This window comes from Mauremys mutica, chromosome 6 (assembly GCF_020497125.1).
Source record: "Mauremys mutica isolate MM-2020 ecotype Southern chromosome 6, ASM2049712v1, whole genome shotgun sequence".
Classification (NCBI taxonomy): Eukaryota; Metazoa; Chordata; order Testudines; family Geoemydidae; genus Mauremys; species Mauremys mutica.
The window spans coordinates 77,449,329-77,462,940 of NC_059077.1; the positions used below are offsets into that span (position 1 = coordinate 77,449,329).

At 41.6% G+C, this 13,612-nt stretch overlaps 1 protein-coding gene across 3 annotated transcripts in view; it reads left to right on the forward strand.

Annotated features, from left to right (window-relative positions):
- The window catches only part of SLC27A6 (solute carrier family 27 member 6), a 124,025-nt gene that overhangs the window by 65,728 nt on the left and 44,685 nt on the right, over window positions 1–13,612 (forward strand). Inside the window, exons 1-4 of one of the 3 annotated variants that reach the window (XM_045020124.1) lie at window positions 1,010–1,186; window positions 1,735–2,237; window positions 8,100–8,306; window positions 11,670–11,828. In XM_045020124.1, the coding sequence (XP_044876059.1) occupies window positions 1,757–2,237; window positions 8,100–8,306; window positions 11,670–11,828 (847 nt within the window). In that variant the 5' untranslated portion in view covers window positions 1,010–1,186; window positions 1,735–1,756. Of the gene's footprint in view, window positions 1–1,009; window positions 1,187–1,734; window positions 2,238–8,099; window positions 8,307–11,669; window positions 11,829–13,612 lie in introns of those variants that run through there. The other 2 variants (XM_045020123.1, XM_045020122.1) reach the window with 2 other exon arrangements.

Consider the following 13,612-nt stretch of genomic DNA (forward strand, 5'->3'; position numbering starts at 1 on the left):
ATCCTGAGTTTTCTGTTTTTGGCCTTCTCATGTTGTCCAGCCGCTTGCCCATTGATACAGGCCCTATCCTTGAGGGTCTGGCTGTTGTAGGTACCCTGACTGTGGGAGTATGAGAGGGGTAGCCATGTTAGTCTGGATCTGTAAAACCAGCACTAATCTCGAACTAACCTCGTTATCTCTAGCCTGATTCTTGCTTGCATATTTATACCTGCCTCTGGAAATTTCCACTACATGCGTCTGACGAAGTGGGTGTTCACCCACGAAAGCTCATGCTCCAATACGTCTGTTAGTCTATAAGGTGCTGCAGGACTCTTTGCTGCTTTTACAGATCCAGACTAAGACAGATACCCCTCTGATTATTAAATAATACACTTTTGGGGTTCTTTTTATTTACCTTCTCGTTTTCTAAACTTCAGGGTGCACTTGGGTCACGTTTTCAAGCTTCTCTCCACAACCAGGATGACCAGAAACTTGATTGTCACATATTCCATTTCTGTTGGCTCCAAGATCTGTTGTTTTGGGGGCGGCAGGGGGGAATATTATGTTGTGAGATACCTTTCCCAACAACCCAGTAGGATGGTGATTTATAGTGTATGGGGGGGGGGGGAAATCACTGGTTCGGGGTTTAAGATATGTGTAGCTGGGTTCTACGGTTGTGGGCTTGGGAGAGGAAGGGAACACTGGGCTGAAGCAGATAGAGGGCCAGCACTGTGACCACATGTCCCAGGAAAGAGCTAAAGCCAAAAGGTTCCTGGTAAAGTGGGACATATGGTAACACTAGCCACCTTTGTCTCACTTGAGTGAGAGCTGTAGGCAGCCTATCCCCGCTGCTCACCCCGGGTCCAGACTCCCAGTTCTACTCACTAGCTCCAGCAATGGCTTTGGCCAGGGCCAAATAGCGTGCCCGGCTAGCCAGCTCGCTCCTGAGCCGGGGGCAGAAGAGGGCGGCTCCCTTTCCTTTGTTATATACAAGAGCCGGCCCCCAGCGCTGCTCCCCGCTGAGCGGAGGGGTGGAGTGAAGCAGCAGAGGCTTTAGCTGCGCCTTATGCAAGGAGCTAGGAGCGCAGCAGGAACCACAGCACCGAGAGTCCCCACCCAGCAAGTGCCTGTCTGACCTTAGCCTCAGACAGGAGGTCGCGCTAGTCAGTGAGTCCCGGGGGTGCAGGGAAGAAGCTTGTTCCACTCGGTGGGTCTTGGGGCGGGGGGGCCGCACTTACCTTGCTCTGCCTGGGGAACGCAGGGGACCCTCCCTAGTCCCGCTCCGCTCCCTGGGTGTCATTGTGCTCGCTGGGTGCCGTAGGCGCGGCGCGGCGCGCTCCCCTCCCTTTGCTGGGAGGCCGGGGGCTCTTGCCACCTCTCCTCGCCCAGGCTCCGGAGTGCAGCGCGGCGAACTTGCCTCGCTCTGCCTGGAGACTGACCGGGGGTCTTGGCTCACTCCGCTCAGTGGGACCCCGGGGGCAGCGGGAGCTCTTGGCTCGCGCTGGTCAGTGGGGCCTGCTGTGGGGCTGCCCATCTTCCACCTGTTGCCTTGTTCTGAGCTTCTTTGAGGTGCTCGTGCGCGTCTCTTCCCGCCCCGGGTTCCCCCCAGCTTGCTCTTTCGGGGACAGCTGCCAGAGTTCCCGGGTTTTCCTTTCGGGCTCTGACCCGTCTCTCCAGACTCAGGGACCCCGTTAAAGCACCCCAGTACTGCTGGGTGAGACGCTTGCAACAATTGCTATTGCTTGTTGTCCGCAGCTTGTTTGCTCTTGTTGTTCCCATGTTACCCTTTTGGGTAACCGGCGCCGCAGCTGGGATTGTCTTCCTGCATCTTATCCAGAAACTCCTCTTCCCCTACTTCTGGCACGACCTGAAATACCTGCTTAAAGTGATAAAGTATGGGCTGACCTTGGAGATCTACAGACTGCGAGGGAAGATTTTCACGGTGCTGGACAGGTTTGTGAAACAAGCTGAAAGGCAGCCCAACAAGCCATTCATCCTGTATGAAGGGGATGTTCACACCTACCAGGATGTGGATAGGAGGAGTAACAGGGTAGCTCAGGTCTTCCTGCAACAGGGAGCTCTGAAAAAGGGGGATACGGTGGCCCTGCTGATGAGTAATGAACCCGACTTCATCCATGTGTGGTTTGGAGTGGCCAAGCTGGGCTGTGTGGTGGCTTTCCTCAACTTCAACATCCGATCCAGGTCTCTTCTGCATTGTATCAGCAGCTGTGAGTCCAAGATACTCATTGTGGGAGAAGGTACAATATATACTTGTTTTGTATGCTTATGCTTTTAACCTCATACGCTGCATTTCTCCCCACCTCCTTTCTTTGGAGACCTGGTTTAGACAGATGATATATTAAAGTAGCACCAAGAGGCCCCCAAATCATGAGCCGGTCCCTCTTGTGTGGTAGGCTTATGAAGATATTGTTCCTAACCCAAGCAGCTTACAGTCTAAAAAGTTTTGTGTTATTTGTGTGGCATAGAAGAGATAAGACCCCTGCAACAGACTCCTAGCATTTAGGAGAGGGATATAATAATCAGGGGTAGCTCACTTTGTGTTAGTTTCCAAATTATTTTGTTGAGTGTTCAGAGATAGAACTCCTTTTTTTGACCTGCATGTATTGTACAATGTAATTAGTAAAAACAGCAATGTAATTAGTGTTTATGAGAGAGGGCCCCAAACCAAAACCACATATCCAAAATCAGAGCTTGATTGGTAAAGAGCTTCAGCATCCAAATCCAGGTGCTAATTTTGCAAATGGCTCTTTATCTTTATTAAAAAACTAAGCAAAATTTCAGACTGGAACACTCCTGATCTTTGGGGTTGGAGCATGTGTTTCAAAATTTACACTCTAAATATGCAGCTTTGTCCCATCTCTAAAATTATTACCTCTGCCTGCACTCTGTGTCATGTTTCTGGTTTTCTACGTATTGCCGTACGTAGACTACCAGGCAGAGAGAGGGATTTTGCACCCTTTTCACCTGATTGGTGGAATTTCCTTCTGCATACTGTCTACGGTGGTGATTTTCTATTTTTAAAAGTAATCTTAAAACTTCCGCCTGATGATTTTTAGTTTCATTGGATGTTTTGTACTACAGTTTGTATTACTGTTAGTACAAGTGTGTGAAAAATATGAGTGGAGAAGAGTGTTATTTATACAAGCTACTGAAATTAGAACTAGCACTGCAATGCAAATTCAGCAGGATCACAAAACACGTAATGACTACAGCGGGTGGGAGATGGTTTTCCTATCCCATTCAAAAAATTTCCTGTTCCTCATCGTGATGAAACTAAATCTTTTCAAAGTTTTAAGAGTGAGACCCCAGAATAGCCAAAAGCTTAGTGATTAAGATGCTCACCTGTGATGAGGGAGACCCTGCAAATAAGGTCAAGTAGGGGCTTGATCTTCCACATCCCAAGTGAGGGCCGTAACCACTTATTGACTATTCTAAGGTGAGGGCTTTTTCAATCTCTCCTGTTGGGGCTGTTCCACTTTGTATAAATAACTAAGCGAGCCAGATGGGGAGAGAGAGACTGACTGCATAGCCTGGTGAAAGACTCTCACCTGGGAGGTGGGAGGAAATGGGTCAGTTTCAGTCAGTTAGCAGTTTCTGTCAAAAAAAGGTTTGGTTGAAAAATTCCCAACCATCTCTAATAGTGACCTATTGAGTTAACATTTTTCTCTTTCACTACCTATCTTATTATATACATTTTGAATATCTCAATGTAATATTTTAAAACAGTTAATCCTGATGGATTGAGGCTCTTTAGTGTTAGAGTGGAAGGAGGAGATTCATGTCTGTGAAACTTCTGCTCACTTACAACCAGATCCTGCCACCCTTACTACTCAGTTAGTCCCTATAGTTTCAATATGGGTAACATACTACTTAAGATGAGTAAGGGCAGTGAAATCTAATCCTTAAAAGAGACAAATCATGCAGTCCTACCTAGGCTAAATGAGAATTTTTGATGAATTGTAACTGCAAATTGTATGCCTTACTGCAGGAAGTTGTATAGAAGCAGTAAGTGTTAACAGCATAGGGGTAGTAGCAGAGTCACCCCAACTAGCACAGGAAAGTGCACATTGAACTTTCTGGCACCTGTAATGGCAGCTGAACCCTTCCAAGGGTTTAACTCTTGACAGCACATGCAGTATTTCCAAATCTGGCATTGCTTGGGCCTTTCCACTGAGAGAGAGTTGCTTTGTCAGCAGCCTCTGACAACACAGGCTGCTTAGGAGGATGTGCAGAATTATATCTCCTAGCTGTTTTGATTATGGCCCCTCTTTGGCCAGCGTTTTCCACTTTTTCCCCCTAGCTTCACTGACTGCCTAGGAGCCTCCTGGCAGAGAGGAAATTGCAGTTGCTTTCTGCCACTGCTGTGTACCCCTTGTGGAAGTTCTGTTGCTATGTATGGCTCCTGAACCCTGGTTTACACTGGCAGAAGTCAAGATAAACTAGGAATGAATTTAGATCATATTCTGTGAATGCCCTGGAGAAGGGGAGTGAATGAGATATTTTCAGGTGCTTGTGAATTCAGAACAGCTACTGTGACATACCTTAATCAGGTTTTAAAAGGGAAATTGTTTTCTTGATAAAATAGGTATTTGATAATAATTGACATTTAACTTGATTATTTAAACTAAATTATAAAAATAAGTATTATGAGACATCCAGAGCAACACAGAGTTAAAGACATGCAGGGTGGATGCTTATGGACTGTTCCAAGATGGGATTTGGCTCCCCATTTTGCTTGCTTGCTTCTCCCTTTCCTGGAAACTCACTGGGTCCCCTATCTGAGTCAGTGCCTCCTTCAGATACATTCCAGCATTTGATCAGTAATATACACTAAGTATTTGTAGTTCCTAAACACATTCTAGAATCTTTTGCATGGTCTTCAGTGGCATTTCAAGGGAGCAATGGCAGGCAACATAGATTCTTAGCTACATCTGAAGACACCTGCAAGCTTTTGCCATAGGTTCTAGAACAATTGTTATAGTGGGGGTGCTGAAAGCCATTGAACCAAACTGTAAACCCTGTATATAATGGAAATCCCTGGCCACACAATAGCAGACCTTAAGGTGGCCATCCTGCAGCAAAAAAACTTTAGAACCAGACTTCAAAGAGAAACTGCTGAGCTCCAGTTCATCTGCAAATTTGACACCATCAGCTCAGGACTAAACAAAGACTGTGAATGGCTTGCCAATTACAGAACCAGTTTCTCCTCCCTAGGTTTTCACACCTCAACTGCTAGAACAGGGCCTCATCCTCCCTGATTGATCTAACCTCGTTATCTCTAGCTTGCTTCTTGCTTGCTTATATTTACCTGCCCCTGGAAATTTCCACTACTTGCATCCGAAGAAGTGGGTATTCACCCACGAAAGCTCATGCTGCAAAAACATCTGTTAGTCTATAAGGTGCCACAGGATTCTTTGCTGCTTCTACAGAACCAGACTAACACGGCTACCCCTCTGATACTTCAAACCAGGGGGTGCTGTTGTACCTCCAGCACTCCTAGTTCCAGCACCTCTGGCTTTTGCTGAACACAATTTAGCAGGAACAGAGCGAGCCTTTTTGACAGGGAACTAAGTATAGGGAGGGAATGAATCTAAAAATGGGGAGTTTGGGACTGGCCTTTTATTAAAAGGATTATTGGTGGCTAGCTGGGTTGTCACAGCTTATTTAGCATATGCATCAGAGTGCCCTTCAAATATTTTGTCAGCAGTATTTCATAACATTTTTTGAATGAACCAAGTAAGATTTTGCTCAGTACAAGTTGTTTTCATAATCTGATTTCTATCTGTTATTACTGTGGGTTCATATCTGCCTGCCAATAAATACTTGCATTATTTCTTTGTTTGGAAAAATAGAGAGAACCTTTTGTATGACTAGCAATGCAGGATGGTAGTTTAGAGCCAAAAGGTATTTTGTCTATTATTCTAAGGTCACAATTAACAATTATTTATGTATTCAGGTTGTTCACATCATGTCAAAAACCTGCTCAATTGTTCATAGGGAAGCAGGAGAGGGAAAAATAGAGAAAAGAGCGTGGAGAGAGCTCCACCTCCATTAATACATGAATTTTCCCAAGAAAGCTAAATAGTTAATGTTTGTCTATTCAGAATGTATTATGTAAATAACATACTGCACTGCTATTTATTATAGTTAAAGATTAGAGCTAAGAATAACTCACCGGAAAACAAATCCTAAAGTTTAATAGTACGTCACAAAGAGAAATATAAACAAAATAGAGCGATCTTAAGTTCACAACCTATGGCTTGCTTTACTGTCTGCTTATATAAATGTACCAGGCACCACCAGAAATGCTGTATTGCGTTTCTTCCAAGAGAGCTGTTTATTCCGGAAACATTGGTAATACAAGTGTAAAATGAGCAGCAGGCTCTTTAAAAACATCTGGTGGAGAAATTCAGTGTGCGTTAAACAATACATCAACATTGGACATGGTCTTGGACCTTTTTACATTTGTATAACTGCTCTTTGGAAATATGTTAGTACAATGGAGAGTTTATCTTCAGCTCACATTGTTCATACATTATCCAGAATTAATCTAAGGCTTCTGGCTCTTTTAATATTAGGAAAATATTTAGCTATTTCCCATTGCCTTTTTTTCCTTCAGGAAATTGCTTATGATTTTTTGCTGTGGTCTCCTAATCTGGAATCTCTTTCAAGATAACAAATGATTACAAACTGTTCAGATACTGTTTCAAGTTTTTAATATCAGAGTGCAACTGAAAAGTAGAACCAACTCACAGTATTAACATTCAATAGTAGGTGAACAAACAAACAAACCTGTACACGGAAACAGAAACCTTAGATTAATTGAGTAATTTTAAAAGTGGAAGCAGTGAATCAAGGATATTTTCAGTCTGAGGCATGATCTTAATTAATTGGAATAACATAAGGAAGATGTGTTTTAGTCTAGGAAGTGGGAACTGCTGCCTTTCTGTCATTCTTGAATCCTAAATGATAGTTTAGATTGGACTGTAACTGTGATATTTTTCCCCTTAGAAAGGATTGCCTGATTAGACAATAGGGTAATCTTATGACCACAGCCCCCTTCTTTCTTGACTTGTCTGCAGTTTAAATATAATTGATATTTCTCAAATACATTAAGAACTCAGTGTACATTTATTTCTAAGACTACTGCACTGAAAAATAAAAGATCAGAATTATACCTGAAATTATGAGCGACCATAAAATCAGTGACTAATTTCTTAGTGTTCTTTATGCTCAGTAATCATAAACACAGGAAAAATAGTTTTCTGTAAATAAGCCAATGCTTTTTTGGCACCAATTACATAAAATTGCAAACATTTCTAGATGTGAAACACAAGAGACAATAAATCATGGTAGCTGCTCATTTTTCACTTGTAGTCTGTGTATGTTTGGAGAATGGTAACATCTGTTGCTGTTTTCTGCCATGCCATTTGCAAGGGGATAATTTTGGGTTAAGCAGACCACTAGAAACACTGCAGTTGTGTCACTAGTGTAGACACTTACTTCAGCGATGGAAGGGGTTCTTCTGTTGCTGTAGTAAATCCACCTTTCCAAGAGGCAGTAGCAGTATGGAAGATTCTTCCATAGACCTCGCTATGTCTACACCAGAGCTTAGGTCTATCTAAGTACATTGCACAGGGTGTGACATTTTTAAGTCTTGAGCAATATAGTTAAGCCGGCCTAGCTTTGCAGTGTAGACCAGCCCAAGTATCCATAACTAAACTGCAGTGCATGAAAGCAGATGATCTTGCCAGATGAAATCTGGAGAGAAACCTTAACTGCACTTTTAATCTGAAATGTGACTGTAAACTACCCAAGATTGGATATGGCCAAGAGATGGTAGTCATTTCTAGTGAGTTTTTTATGGAGTGCTGGCTGAACTTTAAAGCAACTGTATGCACCATTGCTTGTCCTTTTCTACATGAAATCCACCCACCCCCAGGGCATCAGCACCTGATTATATTCCTTTACTTTCACAGAGGTGAATCTGTCTCCTTGTATTTTGCTAACACAACTCTAAAATATTGAAAAACTTGCTTTAAGTTTAGCTTTCTGTAAATACATTATAAAATAGGTAACACAATGTTGTTATTTTTAAGATATGCTTGGGACATTAGAGGAAATTCTTCCCAACCTCCAAAAAGATATTGGTGTTTGGGTAATGACAAGAGACTGCACTCTGCCACGTGTTAATACCCTTTTAGACAAACTGGAAGCTGCATCTGAAGACCGTGTACCAGTTAATCTCTGCTCTGCAAACAACCTCAAGTCCTCCGTACTCTACATTTTTACCTCAGGAACAACAGGTACACCTCTCGTGTTTCCATCATTTCCTGAAACTGTATATGAAACCATCAGTTAATTTGTCTGTATCAGACACTCTAAAAGTCTCCCCTCAGTCTATAGGAGAAGGTATAAGGAGTTCAAGAAAGGCACTGGTCATTTCCAAGGCTGTTGGCATAGAGGATCCCTCTGACTCCGCATCCCACAAAGGTAGCAACTTTTTCCCTGCCCAGCTGAATTTCTTAAATTCTGGGGTAGGGCATTATGCCCTTTTATTAAATGTCTACTATTATTGGTGCCTGCTAATCAACACTGCAAACATAATACTAATATTTTGTGATTCTATAACACAGCCATAGAACTAATGTGTACATCTAGAACTTTACAACATCCTTTCAAAACAAGTTACTATGCACTTATGAAGTGGGTCTTCATTAAGTTGCTTTGAATGCAGGTCACCAAAGAGATAGAAAATAGGATTAAGTTACTAGTCTTTTAGTTTAGAAACAGATGGCTGGGTTCATTACCATTGCTCCAGTGGCTAAGAAGTTAAGACTTTAAAAAAAATTCTGATCACTGATATAAAAAGCAGCATGTTGTTAGGATAAACAGATTGGTGTTTCTAATTCAACTGAAAACTAACTTGTGGTTTCAGTCATGAGATGTTTTAAAAAGTAACTTGCATCTTACAACTTGTTTCCCCTGCCCAAGCATAATTATTTTATTGATTTTATTTACCTCCATGGAACCATACATTAGTTTATTTTAGAACAAAATTCTGTTTATTTTTAAAGTATTAAAAAACCAGAACCATTGCAAACATTATTCAGAGATCAATTATGTTTGAAACAGTGATAAAAAAATATAGCAGAACTTGCTACTGTGGATAGAAATTTTGTTCTGAATACTCTTAGCTAAATCATGTTCTAGACTTCACTAGGTAGTCTATAACATAGTTTCTACAATGTCATTTAAGGCCTCCATATTTAGCTGAAGTGGAAAGATGCAATGCACAGAATTAATCTAATATAGTTTAGTTACTTACAGAGGTAAGAAAATTTAAGTGATTGTATGTAGACCATGCCTACTGAAACTTTATCTCTTTTAAGTGTAGTGTGATTGCAAAAAGAGCAGTTATTTAGCATGGAAAAAAGTTTAGAGGGAATTGAATCATTATGTTTAAAATCATGTCTCATGCAGTCTGATTCATCTAGGGCAGGGGTAGGCAACCTATGGCATGGGTGCCGAAGGCAGCATGCAAGCTGACCTTCAGAGGCACTCACACTGCCTGGGTCCTGACCATTGGTCCGAGGGGCTCTGCATTTTAATTTAATTTTAAATGAAGCTTCTTAAACATTTTAAAAGCCTTATTTACTTTACATACAACAATAGTTTAGTTATATATTATAGACTTATAGAAAGAGACCTTCTAAAAATATTAAAATGTATTACTGGCATGCAAAACCTTAAATTAGAGTGAATAAATGAAGATTTGGCACACCACTTCTGAAAGGTTACCAATTCCTGATCTAGGGCAAACAAATCCATCCGTTCTTTTCATGCTTTCAGATAATACAAGAACACATGATTGCTGATATAATTAATAGTCTAGATTTACTGGCCAAGTTAAAAGGAAATAAAATGTTGTGCAGCTTTTAGTCATCTTATGGAATATAGAGCCAGGGAAAATCAAAAGCAAAAACCGTGGATGGATTTTTCAAAGTGCTAGATTATTTTGATCAATAAAATAATTTTGTGATTATGCATGCTAAAATAAGAGTGAAGGCTGATTCCTAAAGGAAGGAATCTTTCCCTTACATAAAGCAATGCACAACTAGCTATTGGTAGGTACGATATGGTGGGACCTGAGTGCACAGGTTTGTCTTCCTCTGGAATGTCAAGTAGAGGCCACAGTCAGAGCCAGACAGGAGGAAATACTCAATAAACCTTTGATCTGATCAGTATGGAAAGTCTTTTGTCCTGCAGTGTATAATTTATTTGTCATCCTTGGAAATGATATGCACTTATGAGTGGCTCTCACTCCAAATACAGCTTTATAAACTTGTTTAGCTTTCTTAATATAAACTCCTAATTGGCTTTTAATTTTGTATATTTAAGATTATCAATTTTGCAGTCGTTGCTTATCTTTCTGAGTTTAAACAGTGACTGCTGATGGTGCTCCAATGTGAGAACTGCATTCATCCAGGAGCACAAGAAAGAGAAACAAGTTCTTCTAGAACTCTTTTTCAGAAGACAAATATCTTACTGCATCCCACATCATCTTCTAAGGAGCCAGCATTTGGGATTGGAGGTGGGAAGCAGAGGCAGGGAAGCCCTTGAATCTTACTGGAGAGAGATGCCATGAAATCAGTGTCATGTGATGTAGTAAAGAATCACAGAAAGAGCTGATTTCTTCTAACACTGAACAAGGATTAGAAATAAGGAAAATATTGTTTTTAAAGCTTCTGCTTCATTGTAGTGCTTGTGCCTAGAACCTTCCCCAATCTCCCTCCTACCAAGATCCCTGGTACAGTTTTACAGAAATCGGACACATCCACACATGGGTTGCTGTGTGTGAAAAAATGAAATGAAATGGAGCAAAGACATGACAGCTGTGATTTCATAAATTTCCACCACAACTTCAACCAACCATCCATCCATTAAACTCTCTCTAGAGTACTACCACACCAGCATCAAATTCCTGGACACCATGATCAGCTTCAGCAGTGAAACCCTATAGACAACTATATGTAGGAAACCCATGGATCACCACTCTTATCTTCACAAGTCTAGTAACCACCCCCAAACACACCAAGAAATCTGTTATCTACCAGGCACTGATATCCTAGAATGTGCTATGAGGACAGAATCCTCAGATTTTTCACACCGCTGAGCAACGTAGTTATACCGATATAGGTCTGTAGATAGACCAGAGTTCTGGTCTACCTTTCCAAGACCTGAAGCAGAGCTCTGCATAAACTCGAAAACTTGTCTCTCTCACCAACAGAAGTTGGTCCAATAAAAGATATTACCCCACCACCTACCTTGTCTATTTTGACTATACATCAGGCCTGGAGCTCCTTCATATTTCTTCACATCCTGGACCATCTGTTGTTGAATCAGATGACCCAGTATGCAGTGAGTATATGCACCTATGACCTGCTTGCGGATCTCTTACTTCTATAAGACCAATAGCTATAGTGCCACATTAAACTTGCAAACAAGTTCTTAGATGTCTGTTTAGTTAAGTGGCTAGGTGAAAAATTGGCTCTAGAATATAGAAAGGTATTAGTGTTATTGAAGTTCTTAACAGACTAGATACTCATGTACTCAACAAAAGTGATATTTGACCTCTCTGTAATGTATGTTTGTTTTTTTTATTTTAGGACTACCAAAAGCTGCAGTTATCAGTCATCTGCAGATTCTAAAAGGAGCTGCTGGATTATGGGCATTTGGTGCTACTGCATATGACACTGTTTATATAACTCTCCCTCTTTACCACAGTGCAGCTTCTCTCCTTGGCATTGGTGGATGTATTGAATTGGGTATGCTCACTTTATTTTATAGCATTGTTGATTGAAGAGGAGATTAATTTAGAACTGCATTAAAACACAGTGCAGAATCATTGTTATCAGTGGGGTTAATTAAACTTTTCTATATATATATAATCTGCCTTTCTAAGCCAAAAAAGAAATGAATCTGGAAATAATTTTAACCAGTTTTGTGATTTTAGGTGATTAGTGTTTTTAGAAACTGCAGAAAGATCCTTGTTATCCACTTTTCTTTTAGAAATTTGGGTAAAATTCTGTTCATCCACTTGTTTGTTTTTTTTGACATTAGGGTAGCAGGCCCTTAAATGAAATTGGGCTCAGTGCCCTTGTTGCAGTCCAGGTTTACCTGCGTTTAGTGTAATGAGGAGGGTGGGGCTGCCCCTGGGAGTTATAAATGAGAGTTCAGAGGTTTGAGAAGGGAATTCAGAACTCAGAACGCTGAGAGGAAGTTTAGAAGGAGAGTTCAGAGCCCAGAATTTAAAAGGGGAGAGTGTCTAGAGTCCTGAGAGTAAAGCGCTCAGAGAGGAAGAACAGAGCTGGGCTGAGAGCTTCAGGGAGGAGATGCCCCTGAAGGATGAAACAGTGTGAGTTCCCGGTTTAAGCAGTGAACCCAGAAGATCAAGCTGGTGAAAGTTTAAGGCAGGAAGGCAGTTGGAGTCACCTACATACTTCTCCAGGCTAGAGAGCCATAACCAGAGAGGGCTGAAGGCTGTGAGGAATAGAAGGAGATGCTGAGCTGGACAGCTGAAGCCAGAGGGCCAGAGAGGGCTGAAGGTGGGGAATGAGGGAGAGGCAACCCTGCTGATATCTCTAGGTAAGAGCTGGAACCCTATCTGGGAAGATAATAGGGTAGATAAACATCCAGGCTGAGGTGAGGTGTGGTGAGAGATGCCAGAGCTGTACCTGGGAGCTGGGTTGAAGCATGATGAAGGATGTCGGAGCTACACTTAGTGTTGGACTGTTGGATCTAATCTACTGTTTGGACTGTACTGAGGGATTCTGGTTTATGGTAGTGGGACTTTTGGTCATAAATTACCCCCTTCCCTCCCCCGGCTATTTATATATTGAAAAGGCTGTATTGAGTTTATTTGAGGAACCAATGGGCCACTTGCAGGGCTTCCTTGGGGCCAAGAGGAGGAGACTGCACATTTACAGGGTAACAACCCCCAAAACAGGCTTCTCTTTTTAGAGTCTTAAACTTGCTATAGGCTTAGAGTTAAGCAGACGCATAACTTCATAGAATGGTACTATTTTATGTGTAAAGTTAGGCACGTGTTTAACTGTCTGCAGGCTGTGTAAACACACCAGCATGAGTACTGCTGGAGCTCTGTGACTGGTATAGATTAAAAGATTTTTTTTCCAGATTTAAAATATTTGAAAATGTACAGCGTTGAAAATTGTTGGACTTTATGCACATAAATCGCATTGTCTCTTAGCATTGACTATAGAATATACATTTTATTGTGACTCTGTTTGACCTAGACACAGGAAACCCCTGGATAACCACACTTATCTTCAGACATCTAGTAACCATCCCCAAACACACTAAGAAATCTGTTATCTACTAGGCACTCAGATATCCCCAGAATGTGCTCTGAGGACAGAGTCCAGGTACAAACCTTAACACACTTAAAATCACCTTCACCACACAAGGAAACTCCACCAGAAAAGTAGGTCACATCATGGAATGGCCACCCAAATACCCTGACAGAAACTGCTTTTAAATGCAGGGTGGGGGAAACAAACCTCCCACTGTACAACCCTAATTGTCACCTAAT